Source organism: Aotus nancymaae, unplaced genomic scaffold (assembly GCF_030222135.1).
Source record: "Aotus nancymaae isolate 86718 unplaced genomic scaffold, 86718_ANA_hifiasm-v0.15.2.pri h1tg000059l, whole genome shotgun sequence".
NCBI lineage: Eukaryota > Metazoa > Chordata > Mammalia > Primates > Aotidae > Aotus > Aotus nancymaae.
Window position 1 is genome coordinate 51788515 of NW_026988473.1, and position 19219 is coordinate 51807733.

Here is a 19219-nt window from a genome sequence, read left to right on the forward strand (position 1 = left end):
ACAAAGGAAGTAAAACAAACGCCAGTTGGGAGAAGTGGCAGGAAAGAGGAAGCAGATAGCAAAGGAGAAAGTGATGTGAACACCAGGGGACAGAGAAGAGGAGGAAAAGTCCTTTTAAAGGGTGTTCCCATGCCTGAGACTCTGCTGAATACACAGAATCTAGGACCAGGGCTCCAAAGAAGGCTCTTCCAGGACCTCCCAGTCATTAAGATTAGAAAGTTCCATACATCTAACCTAAGCTGTATAGCTCACATTTTTCAACTCTAGCCAGCGTGGGCAGGGCTAGGTGGGGTGCACCCTACACTAAGGGCCTTGGGCATCATACGGACCATAATGAGTAGGGACAGAAACACTCACGGTCATTGCCATGGATGATCTGGAAGTTCTTCACGGAGGCCTGTGTGACACGCCCATGGAAGTTGAGTACGTAGGACTGTGTGTCATCATTCCAGACAGGTGTCTTATTTTGCAGCTCGATGATACTCTCGGTGTTCTTATTCTGCCAGCGTGCTAGCAGTGTCTCATGCTCCTGGGAGGGCAGCCTCACCTGAGCCAGGCCCAGGCCTTTGGCACCATGACCACCCCAAAGAGGGATCCGTCCCAGGAATGTGGGTCCTAGACTTCCCTAGACCCCCAGGGCTTTCTCACATGGTATCCCCTCCACATATCCACATCTGCTGGAGTTCTGCCCTTAGAAGCTCATGCAGAGACCAGGATGATGGGGAAAGAAGGGAGGGAGGAATAGAGACTCACGTTGCGGGGGCGGATAGAGACTCTCTCATGAACCATGTTCATGCCTGGGACAATCACGCTCATCTTCCGAGGCCCCTTGAAGCCTAAGACGTTTGTCTCCTGGGAAAGAGAACGCAACACTGGCCACCTGAGGCGTCTACTGACCTACTGGAGAAGGTGAGGGGATGGGAATAAAGATGAAGAACTAGTTCCCACCATCTCCACTCCAAAGTCTAACAGGCACCTCTAAACCTAACATGGGCAGAACCAAGCTCCTGGGTCTCTACTCTGGCAGAACTAGCTTCTTTTATACGTCATCCTTGCTTCCATTTATGGCAATGCAGTTCTTCCGCTTGCTCTGGCAAATTACTTGGTCACACTTGAGTCCTCTCTTCTACATCTTACTTCTAATCCATCAGCAGTTTCTATCAGCTCTACCTTCAAATTATACCCAGAATTCCACCACTTTTCACTGCTAGGTTCTCTCACCGAGATCACTGTAACAGCCTTTACCTGGACTCCTTGTTCTGTTCTTGGCCCTCCTACTCCTCCTCCCCATCATCTGTTCTCAACACAGCAGCCAGTGCTCAGGCACGTTAAGTCAGATTATCTTTCTCCTCTGCTCAAAACCCTTCAGTGGCTCCCCAGCTCACTCCAAGTAAAGCTAAAGATGTGACTTTACCTGCACATGGCCCCATGGTACTCTCCTCACCATTTACTCCCTGGCATTCACTCCATTCCTTCTTCATGCCAGGCACTCAGGACTTTTGCCCCTTGTCCCCTAGACATGTACACTGCTGGTTTTCACTTCCTTCTGGTCTTTACTCAAGAGCTACCTCAGTGAAGCCCTCCCTGCCATTCTTCTGAAAATCTCACACCCTGGCATTTCCTTTCCCCACTGCCTACCTTTTCTTCTTAGCATTTATAAAGAACATACTTACTTCACTTATCTGTTTCATAGCTTGTCTTTCCTACTAGGGCCTTAAGTCCCATAAAGGTATACATTTATGTCTGTTCATTACCACATCCTTAAAGTTGGAGCTCAGTAAGTACTTGAAGACTCGGGCTGCCTCACCAAAACTGGTCAGCAGGTGGCACCACAGGAACATACAAAGTAGCTGTGGATTACTGATGGCCTCCAAGAAGTGCCCATGCCCAGATTGATAAGATACCCACCCCTCATTTTAAAAATGAAGAAACAGCTTCAAAGAGGTAGAGTAATCCCCTATATTTAGATTCCAGTTTGGTCATTTTTGAGCTGTGTGATATCTGCAGCTGAGCTTCAGTTTCCTCATCTATGAAGAAAATAGGATCTAACTCTTAGGTTGAACATTCAGTGAGAGGACAAAGTGCCCTGTAATCCATGTAGAACCTGGCATACCAGACGGATGATCTGGGAATGCACAGAAAAGAACCCAGGCCTACTGTCTCTCTCTGCCTAAGAGACTCCTGGCCAGGACTACAGAGAGCCAGGCCTGGTTTTCTGAGCTTCCCAAGCAGATGGCTGGCTGTAGTGTGAGCTCTGAAGACAGGAGGGAGAGCCAGAGCCCCTGTCCTAGGCCAGGATCCCTCCACAGAGGACAGCCCCTCTCCACACAGCCTTGTCTACCCACTAAGATGGATGGGATAGCCCCTAGATCAGGCATCAAGTCCTGGGTTTCATATCTACCTTGGAAATCAGAGACCCCAGAACCTAGGACTCACGTAGCACACAGCTGCCAGCTCCTGACGCAAGGTTCCACTTTCCAAAGTAGAGGATGAGGCCTTCTGAGGGTTGACTCCATTGTCATAGACAGTGAACTTGGTGCCCATCAAGTTGGACCTGAAATAAAGGCACAAGCAGTATAGAGTCACACCCTGTACCCCAGAGCAGGGAACAGCTCGTCTGTCCTATGAGGAGCCTGCAAAGCATTCTGGGCTGGTCCAACAGCAGGCCCAGGGAGGCATACTGCTCACTGAATACGCATCTTTGAAGACACTTTTGTGGGCAGAAGGCCTGGACTTGCTCTGAGTTGACTCAAAGTGCATTTCAGTTCAGTGGCAGCAATTCAGGAAGGAAAATCAGGATTCTTCACAACATTTATCTGGGGGAACATGGGAGGTGGGCAAACAGAATGGCATCTGATAAGACAGTAGAAGGGGCTCAGCACCCATGGAGAGAGAATGAGATCTCCCCTGTGGCATCCAGCCTAAGTCTCAGTCCAGCCCCATCTCCAGCTTTAGCTCCTGACCTCCCAGCTTTATGCTCCCCACATCTGGTACTCTGCTCCTCAGCAAACCCCCCTTCCCCAGCACCCCCACCCCCAAGATTGCTGTGTGTTTCCTCAAGAGCTCATTCTCAGCCCTGTCCCTTGGCACTGACCATGGGGCCAAGGCAGCTCTTCCATGGTGGCACTGACTGCTCAACTTTGCCCTGCATTATCAATGACACCCTGGGGCTGGATCTGTCACTCTTGGTGGACCTGCACCCACCTGCTGGGAGCAGCTTGGGGTCAGGTGTGTGAGGCCCATCTGTAAGACAGGTTCTAGGCTGGCATAGACATAGGCCTCCAGTTGGATGTGATGATCAGGGAGGATCTAGGGTAAGTATCCATCCCTGGCCTACGTCTCCTTCAGGGAGATTGAGGCCCTCTACAGAGAGCCTGCCCCTGCCCCCCTCCCACTCCCGCCTGCTTCCTGGGGGATTGCTAGTACCGCAGTTTCCCGATATAGCTGTCCCCTCCTCGAGATAAGTCTGTTGGGTCCACAGAGATGAGGTAATTGGAAGTTTTACTCTTCTTTCTCTTCCTTCCCGCCAGGAGGAACACCTTGGGGAGTGGAACGAGATCATATTCCAGACCCAGCCTCTGGTCTGCACACAATCCTGAGTGCCACTCACACAGATTGTCTCTCCCTTAGGTCAGCACCCCAACGCACATATGTGCACACACACAAATGCACTGGCAAACATAAAATATGCACTGACCAGACACAAAGGCTGTTTCTTTGAGAAACAGAGGTCAGTGGTGGATGTGAGGCTTCCAGTCACATTTGAGCCCCTAGAACTTAAAGGGGCTGAAATGCCTAGAGGATAATATAGACCCAGAACCTTACCTTCTTCCCATCCTCGCGGTCCAGGTGCAGAAAGTAGGTAGGGTACATGCCCCGGTCCATCCCTTTCTTGTCCCGGGTGATGCGGCATTTGATGGTGATACCCTGGGGGGCTGGCCTCAGTGCAAACTCCTCCAGATCCTGGACCTCAACGTCCCCTGGTTGCTCTGGAGTTGTTGGGCTGGGGGCTGAGGCTGCCTCCTATGGGGACAAAGAATAGGCGCCTGAGCCCCAGGGACCCTAAGCAGCCCAAATTGGTGGTCTGGGTTCCAAATCTGCCTCCTGATGTGGTGGTGGGAGGGAAGGATCCTGGGATGTGGGCCTGGTCAGCCTGGGCCTGGGGTCAGGAGCTATTTTCCCGGCCCTGCCCTCTTCTCAACAATTCCTAGAGGTGGAAATGGGGATATGGGAAGGTCCTCAGAGGTCACCCTGTCCAACTGCAGCTCCCCCGACACTTCAGCCCGCTGGCCTAGCTGAAGAGGTTCGGAGGCTAGGTAGACAGGCATAAGGGGCCAGCAGAGACGCTCCTAAAAGGCATGAGAGTCCAGCCTCAGCCCCAGAAAAGCCAGCTCCCCATCATCTCTTCACACATGCTCTACCTCTAATTTGGATGAGCAGTCCTCCAAAAACTGCTATGGACGCAGGCTCACTCACTCACCCTGACAGACTTCCTGCTAGTAGCAGAGCTGGGGCGGGTGTTACTATTTAGCTGGGAGGAGCTGGAGCTGTTGTCGTCCTCATCCTCTTCTTCCTCTTCAAAGCTCATGCTGCTGGAGATGCCTGAGCCAACGAGCGAAGAAGTAGGGATGAATGAGAAGTCTGCCCCACCCCTGAAATACACATGGTCACATACACACGTTCAGACAGAGTCACCTGTACCCACACACACGCACACTTTTGCGCAGCCATATGTATACGTAAAGACTCACGTTCACACATGTATTCCCACACATGTCCACATATACAAGGACATTCTCTCAGGTGCACACATGAACCAGGGCTGACCACAATCTTCAGGATATGCCCCCACCACCCAGTTTCAGCTCAGTCCCTACATTACTCCCTTCCTAGCAGCCACCCTGCCACTGTCTCTTGTGCATGAAGGCCTACACTGAGCTCACCTTGAACTGGGAACCTCCATGTCTGACCTCAGGCCTATTAGAGGTCTTGGCTGGCATAGGCCATGGAATCCACTAGGGCAGGGGCCTCAGCTCCTTTCTCAGCCCGATGTGGGGGGCGGGGGGAGGCGGCACTGACTGCTCAACTTTGCCCTGAGCTTTTATCTCAGGTGTCCTCCTGCATGCCATTCCCCAGGAATGCCACCCCCACCCCCAGTTTGTCTCAACAGCCCCTTGTACAGGAAGCCATCCTTGATTATATTTCTCACAATGACTGCCAGGCTTCTTCCCTCTGCCGCCCTGCACCAGGGGCTCCTTAGGGTAGGGCTTGTGGTGGGAAAACTGAGCAGCAGGTTTCTAGGGAGGATCTGCCCTGCCTCTTGGCATCCTGGCCCTGTTCCCACTAGCTCAGCAGACATATGGGAAACTTCTCGCAAAAGGAGCTTTTTCTAAGGAGCAAAAGGAGCTTTTTTTAAGGAGGAAAAGGAAATCTGCCTCCAAATCTGGACCTCCCTGGAGCCTTATCAGAGGCCCTGCCTAAAAGTTTCTCATTTGTCCTTAAGTGTACCCCACCCCCACCCAACATGGCCAGGGAAGGGCTGGGACAAAGGAAGGCCATGCTCCTGAAGAAAGGTGCATCTGAGAACCTGGGACTGGGTTTTGGGGGTATCACTGGGCCCCCATGGGGCTCACCCTTCCTCTGCATCGTGGCACGGAGATCCTGCCCGCTGGGCCGTTCGCACCCACCAGCTGCCGTCTCCCCTGCGTCCTGGGCGTGGTCTGACTCGCCCACAGTCAGGATCTGCACTGGGCCTTGGGCCTCAGACTTGTCTTCTGCCAGTGCTGCTGGCCCGCTGGTGCCTGCAGGCCATGGACACTCCTGAGTTACAACCAGGAGGAGGAGTGGAGGGCCTGGATTCTCAGACATCCATCAAGGGAATGAGGGAAGAGTGGGGAAACCCTCTGCAAAACTGATTTTTATAAAACTCATGATTGCATCAGCCTGTTAACAGCTGGTAAGCTACTAAGGGTTGTGGGCTTCATTTCTTCTGCTTTTCCCTCAAATTAATTGCCATGGGTTGGTTTACAATACCTCACATCATTAAAGCAGATGGCAGCCATCTACAAAACCATCTGCACAGTGGAAAAAACAAGATGGAGAACAGGATTGATCCAGACCATAGCCAAGGCCAACAATCATTCCTGGACATGGCCAGCTACAAGTGACCAATACTGGTGTTTTCTTTTACGAATATACACATACATACACGCGGTAACTCACATCATTAGAAATGCGGGGCCCCTTGAAAATGATTAGCGTTGGTATACACTCGCCTTCCCAAGTGAAGCGTGTCCCATCCCATATCAGCCTTCCTGCCAGTTACCACAGAACTTCAGTAACAGAAGCAAGGCCTGACCCACACAGGTGGGAGCCACCCTGCCTGCCTGCTGAGCTATGCCCAGAATGCTCGCCAGCTCCAGAAGCCCATGGCCCCTGACACATCACTGTCCAACCATGATGCAGTGGCCTGGAAACCACTGCTCATGAACAAAGGCTGAGGAAACGGGATGTGTAGCCAAGAGATAGGACTTGGGGCAGGTGCCACCATCACTGTCCTTGAGGATCTTTAGGGGTCTTTTCTGGAGAAAGGAGCAGACGGAACAGGCTGGTCTGTGGTCCAGAGGGTAGAACCTGGACTAGAGTACGGAGTCAAGGGAAGCCCACTTAAGGAAGAGCTGATAGTGAGGACTGCACAAGGATGGGGCAAACTGCCTCGGAGGCAGTCACCCCCATTGCAGGGCGTGTCCTACTCCAGGCTGGGTGAGATCATCCTTGAGAGGTCATGATACAGGGTGCTCAGACCAAGGTAGCTGAGGTGGGGGACAGTGTCCTGGGCCACAGCTGAGTAAGACTTAACTTCCTGGCAGTGTGATGGGCCTGCCCACACCCAGAGGCGGCCCAGGCACCTCCCAAGCTAGATGAGGCCTGTGAGCCATCTAACGGGGGACCCAGGGGCTCACAGTGGAAGTCTGTATCTTTCCTGAGTCTGTTCATCCTGTCCCTCCTCTCCAAGTCAGGAGGACAAACCCTCCCAGCCCTACAGTGAGGCCAGGCCTGCTAGGGAGGGCTGTAGAGAATGCAAGCTGACCTTTGTGCTTTCCCTTCTTCTCCTTCCTGGCGGCGCCACCCTGGCCCCCTGCTGTGGCTGCTGCCTTGGTTCTCTTGGCTGAAGCTGGTGCTGTTGGGCGTGTGGCTCCCAGCTGTACACTGACGAGTGAGTCGGCCTCTTGAACTGCTCAGAAGACAACCCCAGACAGACAGAAACAGGTGCTGGGTGAGACCAAAGCTCCCATCTGAACACAGTCCCCAGCACAGCATTTTCAGCCGTACCCCGAGTCCCACCAGGGCCCCTGTACCACTTCCACAGCCCACAGAATCAGGCCCACTTATCTATACTAGGCAAAGATCCCAGGGCAGGCCCAGCTGGAAGGAGGCGGCGCCCCCAGCCCAGTGTGATCAAGTCAACAGCCAGATCAAGACCTATGATCAGCCAAGAAGCTGAGTAATCAAAATTCTGGGCCATCAAACTGTACTGAGCCTGGACAGGGGCAGGGAGAATGTCCGAGGATATGGCCATTGAAGATGGTGAAGAAGCCTTTGTTCAAAGGCTGTGTCTTCTGGAAGAGACCACAACCAGGGCAAGCACTCCAGGGAGTCCACGGTGGGGCTCTGTGGAGATGAGCCCATGGGAGGCTGGGGTGTGGGAGTGCCCAGAACAGCAACTCTGGGAGACAAGGAGCTACACGCACCAGTAGTGAGGTCTCAGAAGGGTCCCAGCTGGTGGCCTCCAAATTCTCCATACTGCAGAACCCCAATCTGCTCAAAATCCTTTAATGGTTTCCAATTGCTCTTAAGATGAAGACCAATATTCTCTCCCTTCCCCTAGGTTTAAACGCACATTCCCTGCCTCGGGGGCACCAAGACTTCCAGCCACATTAGGCTGGTCTGGTGCCTCTCACAGGCACTGCACTCGCTCTTGCCTCAGGGCTCTTGTTCCCCTGCTGCCTGCACAGCCCCCCACCCCACACCCAGTGATAAATAAGCTCCCACTCATCCTGCAGATTTCAGCTTGGGTGTCACCTCCCGAGGGAAGCTGTGCCTGCCTCCCTAGTCGGAGCAGGTGTTGTCATGGTTTCCTTCCACAAAACACACCTGAGACGGGCTGTTTAGCATTCTCTCCCCACCTAGACTGTGAGTCCCATGAAAACAGGGGCCACACCCATTTGTGCTCACTCGGGACCTACGGCTTCTAATCCAAAGCCTGACACAAAGCTCAATAAATATTTAAGAAATGAAAGAATATGCAACGTGAATGAGTATAGCCAGCAGGTCAAAAACCAGGATAAACTGACCTCTGATGTATATCAAACGCCCTCCTTTTCCTCTTGGAATGATCCCCTGTATTTAATGCCTGTAGCCAGCAGAGGGCAGAGAGGGAGGCAGCTAATGCTGTAGGCCGGGTGGGAGTGGCCTTAGAAACACCATTTCCTGGGTCTGCCACGGGTATGTGCAGCAGCCTCCTCAGCGCTTCGTCTAACACTTGGAGCCAGACAGAGACCCCCAGAGACGCAGTATGTACTTCGAACAAGTCAAATGTCACATGTGCAAATGTCCTCTGAAAAAGGCTCTGGAGGCCTGGCCCCATCTGGAATGTCAGCAGGGAATAGCAAGCAGCTGATTTTGAACCTTGGAGCACACCATGGCCCCTTCAAGTTCCAAAGCCCTAAGACAGAGAACTTTCCCCATTTTATAATGGAGGAAGCATATCCAGAGAGGGTAAATGACTTGCCTCCAGTCACAAGCGAGCAGGTAACTGGTAGCGGCATGACCAGAAACTTTTTCTTTTCTTTTTTACTTGCTGGAGTGCAGTGGCACTGTCACAGCTGACTGCAGTCTCAAACTCCTGGGCTCAAGTGACCGTACTACGTAACTGGGACTACAGGTGTGTGCCATCACACTCAGCTAATTTTTTTTAAAGATGGGGTCTTGCTATGTTACCCAGGCTGGTCCTGAACTTCTGGCCTCAAGCGATCCTCCTGCCTTGGCCTCCTAAAGTGTTGGGACTACAGGTGTGAGCCACCTGGCAAAGAAACTCTTGACTTCAGTCCTGCACTAACGCCAGAGGCGCTACTTGTACCGCAGTCTTTCTGACAGCCTGGTGCCATCTGGAACACAGCTGCCAAGAAATACCTGCCAAAATGACTGCACATCAATGACCTCTCAAGATGTAAATTGGCAGGGCCCACAATCCTGGGTGCAGGCTCCCACTCGGTATGCAGCCTCGCTCGCCCATATGTGGTGCCAGGCTTGGCAGAGCTGAGGCTGTGATGCCACATAGCCATAGGCCACACGCAAGAGGACCCAGAAGAGTAGCCTGCCTTCTCAGCAGGGTACCACTGCCACCCTTGAGACGGTGCTCACAAAAGAAGTGGAGGAGGCGGCTGCCAGCAAAGGGTGGGGCCAGGCCCGCTCTGTCAGGAGCAGCTGGGGCTGCCTCTGTGAGGCAGCTGGGCTGAAGTCCCTGTCCCCTGTTTTCTGAGGGCCTCTCAAGTGGAGTACAGACATACTAGATATGGCCAGGGTGCTGAACTGAGACACACACAAGGGAATTAGCATGAAGGAGCTTTTCAACAATATGGAGGAGAGCCCATTTGGCATCTGCTAGGTCTGGGTTCACCAGCAGAGTACTGCGAGCATGGCACTGGGCCCCTCGGAGCCCATGTGCTTACGGATCACGTGGGGATAATGAGTTCCTGTGAGGATGAAACAAGATAATGCAGGTAAAGCCGCTAGCACTGTGCTTAGCCACTGGCAGATGCACAGACACCCTTTATTAGAACCACCGGAGTGGGCTTCCTTGGAGGGTACCCATGCACACAGAGGGGATCGAGCCTGAATGGTGTGCCCAGCCACAAATGGCACCAGGCAAATGGGACTCAACTGCTGCTCTCCAAAGCGCAGACAAAGGGCTCAGTGAGCGACGGGTCAGTGGAACCCAGAGAAGAACCTGAAATACTGTGAGGCAGGGTATGGGACCAGCAGTTAGATGAAAAAGCTTAGCCCTGAGGTGAGGCAACTACCAGTAGTTCGATGTATCTGGAGGCTCCAGGTCAGAAAGAAGCCACAGGAGGAGGGGAATCCCATGGCTGCCAAGGTTCTTCCTAACCGCAAGAGCCAGATGCCCGAAACCTTCTTAGAATTATTATTTGATGAAGTAGCAGCCTGGATTACTAGCACCAGCAGGGGGCAGTGGTGACTGAGTCTGAGTCCTTTCAAGCTCAAGAGAGCCCAACCCTCAGTCTGGCCTGGCCTACTCTTAACCTAACCCACGAAGGAAGGAGAGTCCTGAGAGCAGGGATGTGCTGAAGCCATTCTCTCTCCAGGATTTGCCACAGAGAATTTCTCCCTAGTGGGCTCTGCTGAGACCCGGAAATACAAGAATGAGAGCTGGAGGCTCCAGATCACTACAGTAATTAAGGAGTTGTAAGCCAGAGACGGGGATCTCCAAGTCGGAAGCCAGGCAGATGCCGTGCAGAGAGGGAACGAAACAGGTGTTTGTCCTGAGACACTGGTTGGTATGGGGCAGGACAGAGATGGATTCCTCTCAGGATGTAGAATACTGGTGGGGAGCAGGCTGTTTACTCTTAGAAGCTGCCACCTACACTCAGTGAAATGCTCCAGATCAAAACTTCTGAACTCTTGGCTTCATAAAAGTTTTAGCCTTCTAACCTCAGCACCTGATTCAGGAGGTGACAGCTGGAGCATACGCAGGTGCCCAAGGCTACAGGTCCACCTTCCCTACTCAGTTGTCTGCCTGGGCTGAAAGCCATACACAGCCTGGGCATACCCTCACCTGGACCAGCGCTCGCCTGCCTAGGTTGGCAGGAAGTGAAGGGCTCCCCAAAGCAGTGACAGGATGTGGGGTGGCAGGCAGGGGGTACCTTGGTAGCTGGTGCTGCCGCTGCTGCTGAGGTAGGACTCCACCAGGGGCGCTTGCTCCTCTGACTGCCGGGTCCGCCGGCTCCGGGGCCGCCCATCTGCGTTGGCCTGCACCATCAGGGGCTCCTGGCGCTTCTTCTTCTGCTTCTGCTCCAGCAGGGCCCGCTGTGGAGGCACAGAGGTTGGCTGATCCACTGCCTCCACCGGGAAGGAAGGGCTCCCAGTTCTCGGGACACCACAGCCCACCTTGGGCCAAGGCCCCATGTTCTTGGCACCCCAACACTTGGGGTCCAGGAAAAGGAGGCAAGATGGGGCTCAGGTGGCTGCCTTGGCAGGATCCCAGCACAGCCAGCCAGCCAGCCCTCCAACTGCAGTCACTCAGCTGCCTGAGGGGCAGAAGCCCACGTGCCATGGCAGGGTTAGTGCTGAGCCGGAAGAGAGGGTACCTCTCTTCTTCCACATGGGAATCCCATCCCATCAGATGGGATCATCCAGGAAAGATGCACAGCCCTGCCCCTCTGCCCTCGGAGATCCCAGCCCAGACTCTTCCCTTCCACCCAGCCCCAGGCTCACTCACCTGCCGATCAAGCTTCTGCTGCCTCAGGTTTCTGCCCTCATCATCTAAAACACTGCAGAATGAAAGAGGGGTTTTCAGGGCTTGCCCACAAGTGCCAGGATATATCCCAGAGCCCACCCCCAGCGCATCATGGCTTCTGGGACTAAGTGAGCCCACATGGTAGATGGAGGAAGGGTGGAGGCTGCCATCTTGAAACCAGCTTGAACCAAAAGGGTTTGAGCTGCCACTTTGGAAGCCTGATAGGACTCCTGTTTCCCCAAGGACTCCCCAGTAAGTACGGGATGAGACCCTCCCCTCAGACCCCTGAGCAGGGCCGGGCTTGACTGAGATCCAGGAGAACTATCCAGAGTCATCGGCAACAAGCCAGGCCCAAGGCCAGGCTTTAAACAAACCCACTCCCTCCAGCTCCCTACTGGGATCTCACCAGCCTTTTCCCTCCTTTCCACCATTCTAGAGGAGGCTGCATCCTCTGGGGCAGACCCTTTCCCCATCCGTTCAAAGCAAACCCCTGGCTTTCCTGATGGGCAGAGTAGAGTGCGGACTTTGTCCACTCCCCTTCCCCACTTAAAGAGGGCAGAGGGTCCTCCTTCTCATTTGGGAGAATGAAGCCAAGAGACCAACCAGTCCCTCAGGATACAGGGCTTGGGACACATGGGGGTGTCTGCAGGGTGGACACAACACATCAATGTACAGCCCAGCAACCAGCCACCAGGTCCTTCCCGGGCTACAGACATGGCACAGGCAGTCCTGGGGACATTGAATCCTTGAGCTCCACAAGTCTTGGGACAGGGAGCCTCATCTCACCCAGACTGCCCTAACTCTGAGGAAGGCAGAGTACAAGTAGGGAGCTGGTAACTCAAACCACTTAGCTTTTTGCTAGCCCAAGACACATGCATGAGACCTAGGCCCAAATGCTTTAAAAGCCAAGGTGTGGACAGCTGCATGGGGTGAAGTTGGAGCCTGAGGATCTGAGCTCTGGGAAGCCCCAGGCAGCCCTGGCCCAGTTATTCTGATGCTGTCCCTGAACCAGACTGTGTGCAGCCACCTGCACAGGCATGCCCAAGTGCATCAGGTTTGACGGAGGCTATAAGGAAGTGTGTGAGTATCTGGTGTGTGTGCACATGCATGCAGACACCTGTGGAAGAAGTGGGTGTGCTTGTGTGAGGTGAGTTCAGTGTGCGTGTAAGGGGGAAAGATGAGGTCACATGACCCTGAGGACAAAGTGAAGCCACTTTGACCCCCTCCTGATGGCTAGCCCTTTCTAGCTGGAACAATCATTGACCTACATGTGCCTTAAACTACTTGCATTTCCAAAGGAGCCAGAGGATAGAAGGAAGCCCCATATCACAGAGCGCCCACCACCCACCTCCTTGGCCACGATCTATGAGGACTATGCATGTTTTTAACTAGCAGCTGTCCTGCCCACTTGACTCTGGGAAGGTTTTTCCTTGTACTCATGGGCTGCTCTGCACGTCAGAGGAGCCCCAACTGTGATCTGGGGCCATGTGCAGAACAGCCTCATTCACCAAACCCTCAGCCACCACAGCACAGGAGGTTAACGCTGCTCAAGAGCTGGACTTCTAGGCCTCAGTCTTCCTGAAACAGCCCATCTGCCCAAGAGGGCACAGCTGCATTTGGGGCTCCCTGAGGGCATCACCAAGACCACCAGGTCCCTAAATATTCCAGCTGGCTGAGATGGTAAGCAGCCCGTTGTGGAAGGCACACACCGAGGCTGGAGGGACTACAGCGAAGACTTCTGAAGAAAGCGTTTAGGACCAGAGAGCAAAATGCCTGAGGACCCTGCCAAGCTCGAGAGGCTACAACCCTCCTGTCTCTACAGCTCAAGCCAACAGCCTAACTGAATAAGCAAAGTCAAAGCATTTGCCTACAGATGGACTTGAAAGGGTCATAGCCGAACACCACTGTCCACCGCGGTCAGTTGCATGCGCAGTGCATACGCATCACAACTTCCAGGACACGCATGAAAAATGCAGTCTTGGCTCTGTACAATGGCCCCTGGCCAACAGGAGCAACAGGGTCTGGAATCCAACTGTGCTCCGCTTGCCAAGCTCTGTGCCTGGGCACAGGGCAGCTATAAACCCCACTGTCATGAGCCAGTGGCCTGGCCCCTGTGCGACCTCCACAAGACAGTGCTGGCTTCACTTCGTACCAGCAGGAGGGGCCATTCCACAGCTTTCTAGGTTGTCACAAGCCACTCACACTTTCAGAGGGCAGTGCCAGGGGCAGGGGCAGTCACCTGGGTCATCCCCAGCCCTGGGCTTGGCTTGAGCAAGACAAAAAAGATGCCTTCCATTGTGCTGATGCTCACATCTAGAGTCATTCAGAAAAGGCGACATCCAGCTGAGAGGGAAGATTCAATCAGCAATGCCACCTCCGGAAATGCTAGGTCACAGCAGCTGCTCAACTGACAAAAGGTATTTCCAGTCACAGTGGCCTCACTGCCCAATGCCTTTAATGCCCTCATCCGTGCAGGGGGGGACGTTTTCCTACCATAGGCCACATCCCACTGCTATGGACTTCGCACGGTATGCGGGAGGCAGGAGGCTGCTTTCCACAAAAATGTTACTTTCTCCTTCTCTGCCTCCACTTCCATTTCCTGACGGGGGAGGATGATAAAGAGCCACAGGCTTCGGTAGCACTGATTACCAGGTAAGATTACAGGTAGAAAGGACTTAACCACTGGCCTTCAGAGAAAGATGGATGAGCACAAGGGCTAGGCTTCTGAAAAGAGGTTCCAGAAACCTCAGATATCCCCAGAGTACCTGGAGAGCCACCTACCACCTCACTCACCAGCAGGCATGTGCAAGTACCCAGAAGGAAAGGAGTGTGCACGGCTGGGGGGCGGCCACTGGGGAGAGGCCACCTGGGCCTGGCTGAGCAAGACCCAGCTAGGAGGGTCTACAAGAAATCCACCAAAACGGGGAGGCTCTGAGAGTGAGCACAATTCCCAGCAAAGCAGTGTTATTACGAAAGCTGCAAGGGGACGAGGTGGACCACAAGTACCTAGCAGTGACAAGCTTGTACCAGGTGGGTGTTCTAGCTTGCGACAAGTGCGCAGCATCTCTCCCTGGTGAATAACAAAGAATCCCCAGCCAACAGCAGCTGTTGCGGAGACGAGGGCAACAGTGATAGCTGTTTCCAGGGGGAGCAGAACCAAAAGCTCCCCTGGCTTCCTCAGCAGGCCCAGCTCCCTTCTCCGCCCCCACCCAGAAGGCCCTGCCTCCTCATCCCCACCAGCACCATTCCTAAGGCGTCTTCCTTCCTCACCGCCGCTTCCCCAGCCCGCCTCTTTCTGATGGGCACTGTTCTAGGCTGCACTAAACGATAACCACGCAAGGAGACAGTAATGGCTTTTTAATGACTTCAGCTCCAATTATGGAATAACTGCCAAGCCCAGGCTGCCAGCTGCGGCCCCGCCAGGAGACTCAGACGGGAGACAGGGCGCTGATGGATAGGTCTTTCAACTGACCCTGGAGGCTCCTCCATCACGGGCGCCTCCTGCTGGGGGCCTGAACAGGGAGGCTCAGGAAAGCCACTGGCTCATGAGGGTCGGGGAAACCCAGACTTCAGTGCCCACCAATCCATCCGCTCTGTCCGGCACCAACAAGGGGGCAGCTTCATCTCCCAGGGAGCCCACCATTCCACATCCCCTCACTTCCCCCAAGGCGCCCCACAGATGTCGAAGCGATGAACCACGATTGACAACAGGAGGCAGGGACGGAAGGGCAACGCTGTGCCCTGGAAAAGCATCCTTAAGCCTGCTTCCTGCCCTCTGTTCAAAGACTCTACCTTACATGCTCCAGCTACTCCACCAGCACTAACCAGAGGCCCAGGGTTCAGGGAATCCAGGGGCAGACCCAGCCCTCTGGACATACTTTCCATGTCACTTTACCCTCCCCTCTTCCCATCCTCATTCTTTCCCCTCAGTCACAGTGGAAGCTACCCCTGCTGGACCCAGGAAATCAGAGACATGGGCTGTCAGGAGAGGAAAGGCCACTAGGGCATCTGGCTGCAACCCTGTGCCCAATGCCAGACCCATGGCAAGTCCAGATCTGTGGCCCAGCAGCTTAATGGGACACAGTGAGAAGCAATGCGGCTACAGAAGGGAGATGACCACACTGCTCACAGGAGTTCCAGCCGTCCAGGATGGGCCATCTCCATTCTAGCCAGCAGTTCCCAAATTTACTAGGTGCATTAAAACTGCTGGGGGTACTAAGCCCTGACTTGGCCATTTGGAACTGCTGGGGAACATGCCCCAGAATCAACCCACGCCTCCCTCTCTTTGTAAAACAAGCGCCATGGGCGATTCTAATGCTCACCCATGCAAATGTGACCATGAGCTGCAGCTGGTGATCTCTAAAACCCAAAAAAACAATCAGGGAGTTGTTACGAGGCTGTTGCCAGAAGGGAAGTGGTCGGCGCAACTGCCCAGGCAGGGCACCTCTGAGGCCAAACCCAGCAACAGAACTGAAGGAGTCAGGAGTCACATTACTCCCTAGAAAACGAAGTGAGGAAGTGGTGGGAGGATCCGAACAAGGGTCAGGAGGAGGGGGAGCATGGAGACATGCTTAGGTTCAACTTAGGGAAGAACTTAGAAGAAGTCACAGCCATCTGATGGGAGGCCGTGTGACAGGGATGCCACAGGGAGCATCCGCTTGGAGAACTAGATGACCTGTAAGGGTCTTCCAGCTTGAAACTCTCCAGTGCTCCAGGAGGCCCCATGGTGATGGAGAGTACTGTATCCCTCACATGTGCTTCGAACCCAGGTGTGGGGCTGGGAAAGCCAAGGAAGCCCGAGAGGCTATGCGGGGATGCCCCTTCGATTCAAAGAAGTGGCCATCTTGTCTGTGCTGGGGACATGACCAGGAACCAGATAAATTCCCTGTTCTCAATTAGTTCATGACCAAGTGAGAGAAACACCAGGCAATGGCCTCAGGGCCATGAAGACAAGGGCACTGAGGACAGGGCCACCTCAATCCCACCCAGCATGGTCCTCCAACACCCTGTGGGCCTCAGTCCTTCCTGACTCTCACTGCTCCATCTACAACTTAAAAAAGGTTGTAAATGGACGAAGGGCATTTAATATTCCTCAAGAACACAGGTCAAGAGAGTCAAGAGAGACTGGCAGAAATAGAAATTATTAGTACTAATAGAAACAAAAGGCAAAAAAATGATTCCAATTGCTAAGCTGTATAAATTCAATAGCTCCCTTTGAAGTCAGAATGCGAGATTAATCCATGATCATTATACACTGAGCCAAAATTACCCATAAGAAGATTATCACCAACTATCATTTCTCTAAAGAAAATAAGCTGGACCCAGGGAGTGCAAGACGTTACCGTTAGAGAGGGAGTAAAACCCTCACCAGGAGAACCAGCAAGAAGCCAGCCAACCCCTCTCCCTCAAACCAAATGCCACATTCCAGTTCTGACACGCCGTGACATGAGGGAAGCCTCACACCAGTCAAAGCACGTGCGTGCCACCCCTGCCCCCACTCCCATCTGCAACTAAAATGCTTTGTCTGTCTTCTGCCCCAGTTTTCTCTGTGATCAGACAGCATGTGGCTTTGACTGCAATCAGCAGCCCAGTTAATGCAAGAGGCAATTTGAATCTCCTCCTCTCAGCCCAGGTCCCCCGTTTTGGAAGTCTGCACCCCAAGTCCAGTGCTTTCGCACGCTCAGTGCGTGCCCTGAAAGACCCCAGCAGGGCAGGGGGGATCCTGGTAACTGCTGACATGGCCTGCCTCCAGCTAGACACCTCCCTTCTCTACAACAGAATGAGGAGGTGGGGTGACAGGCATGGGGAAGGCAAGCAGCGTAAGGCTATGAGGGTGACAAGCTGCTCCTCAGGGCCAGGCATCCAGGGAGGCAGGACTCTACGCTTCAGGGCTGAGTCTGCAGCCCAGGAAAGGAACTGGAGGTGTGGGGGTGGAGGGGAGACAGTAGTTGGACCTGGGCTGGGGCAAGTGCCAAATCACTCCTTGCAGGATGCCAGGGCCCTGGGCACTTGCTAGAACAGAGTCATTTCCTAGAGACAATTCTACCTTCCCGGGCCACCTTTCCCAGGAACAGGCTTCAGCCATTCCGTTTGAGGCAGATTTTCTCTAAGACCCCTGCACTGTCTCTACAAGTTGCTTTAGTCCCTGGCTCCCTGGGAGAAGCTTCCTAGAACCAAGTCTTGGCCTGGCCCAACCTTCAGTTTGCCAGATCCTAAACATGCCGTCATCTCCACAGCCATAAGTGCTGCCCCTCCCACCCTCCTCAGTCCACACCCACCACCCTGCCATCTGGACCCCCACACACAGGTACTTCCACGGCACCAAGTCTACTCAGCCCACAGGCACTGCCCAGGCACCTCTGCTGTGTGGCTAGAAAAGGTTGATGATACTCTGTGGGGCTGCACTGTCTTCTAGAAGGTCCTCAGCCTACATGTGCCAAGAAAGGCCAGCATCCTCCAGAAACTACCTGTGCCCCAGCCTGGACGTCTGTCTAGGGCAGCAGCTCTTCTGAGTCAGCAGAGCCCCAGTTCCTGGTTCCATGATGGAAACAGCTCCCTGATCCATGTGAGACTTAAGTGTGACTACAGGTTTCTGCAGGAGACCCTGTAGGTGACTTGTGTGTGTGTGTGCACATGTGTGAGTGTGTTGCTGCTGGTGGTGGGGAGAGACACAAAATAACCTGGGAACCCCTGAATCCCCCACAGGAGCTGAGATTAGAGGTAACAACAATGCTCAAGAGAAACCCTGAGTTCACAGGCCTCGTGCCTGTTTTCAGAAGAATCTGCTTTTAACAAGCCTTGGGCGGTTTCAGCTGGTTTCCATTTGGGACGCTGTCTGGACAGACTCAGAGAAGAGCCCTGTCAGAACTATTTTCTGTCAGTGACTGGTATGAGGCTCTAACAGAGAGTAGGCTGTGTTACAAGGCAGGTCCTGAGGATCTGATCCTGCCGTCAGCTAGCACGTGCACCTGGGTCACCAATAACACAGGGGGTCTTAGCAGTCCAGCACCCTTTTTACACACAAGTCTCTCTAGGAGGCCTAGAGACAGCCCCGTAGCTCATGGCAACCAAGGAGCCAATGGGTGGCCAAGAATCTGGCGCTGCCATGGTGATGAGCTCCTTTCCTTGGTAATAAAGAGACTGGAGTAGAGTGGATGGGGAAAGACCTGCACCTGTGAGAGGCCCGAGCCCACCTCCCCGCCCCCTTCCCACGCAAGTGGGAAAACCCTGCCATCGTTGAGATAGACCACAGTGCCTGGCAGCAGAGGGTGGTGGGCTTCCCTGAGTGTGCCTGGATTGAGTGCTTTTGTGCATGTGAGGGCAGTTCTATGTACTGTGAGCTGGTGTGTGTCCAGGTATAGACCTGCTAGCAAGTAGATTACTCGATCTCTGAAAGAGACTGAGTAGCACTTGTGAGTGAGTAGCAGGTGTCAGTTATTCTCCAGATACACGATGTGGACGTGCACCGATACGCAGGTATATGCCTGTGTGAGCCAAGAATTCTTGTGTGTAGAATATATGGGTGCATGTGCACATGACCACTAGTGTGCTCTTGGTTCAGAATAACTGTCTTCACGGATCCATGCTTTGAGAGTGAACCAACCAGCAGGAGCGTCTTTGGCCCAAGACACGGACGTCCTGTGGGTGCATGCGTGCAGATGTATGAGTGTGTGCGCGGACCCT

At 53.7% G+C, this 19219-nt stretch overlaps 2 protein-coding genes across 4 annotated transcripts in view; one reads left to right on the forward strand and one right to left on the reverse strand.

Moving 5' to 3' along the window:
- The window catches only part of RIC3 (RIC3 acetylcholine receptor chaperone), a 79386-nt gene extending 72953 nt beyond the window's left edge, over positions 1-6433 (forward strand). The window contains exon 8 of the transcript XR_010338359.1: positions 3531-6433. The gene's annotated coding sequence lies outside the window, so the exon portion shown is untranslated. The remainder of the gene's footprint in view (positions 1-3530) is intronic.
- The window catches only part of TUB (TUB bipartite transcription factor), an 86065-nt gene that overhangs the window by 4858 nt on the left and 61988 nt on the right, over positions 1-19219 (reverse strand). For all 3 annotated transcript variants that reach the window (XM_021675127.2, XM_012456717.2, XM_012456718.3), the window contains 10 exons: positions 11519-11570; positions 10944-11106; positions 7091-7234; positions 5634-5801; positions 4481-4602; positions 3826-4023; positions 3427-3539; positions 2437-2554; positions 754-852; positions 358-529 (listed from right to left, as the gene is read on the reverse strand). In XM_021675127.2, the coding sequence (XP_021530802.2) occupies positions 358-529; positions 754-852; positions 2437-2554; positions 3427-3539; positions 3826-4023; positions 4481-4602; positions 5634-5801; positions 7091-7234; positions 10944-11106; positions 11519-11570 (1349 nt within the window). The remainder of the gene's footprint in view (positions 1-357; positions 530-753; positions 853-2436; positions 2555-3426; positions 3540-3825; positions 4024-4480; positions 4603-5633; positions 5802-7090; positions 7235-10943; positions 11107-11518; positions 11571-19219) is intronic.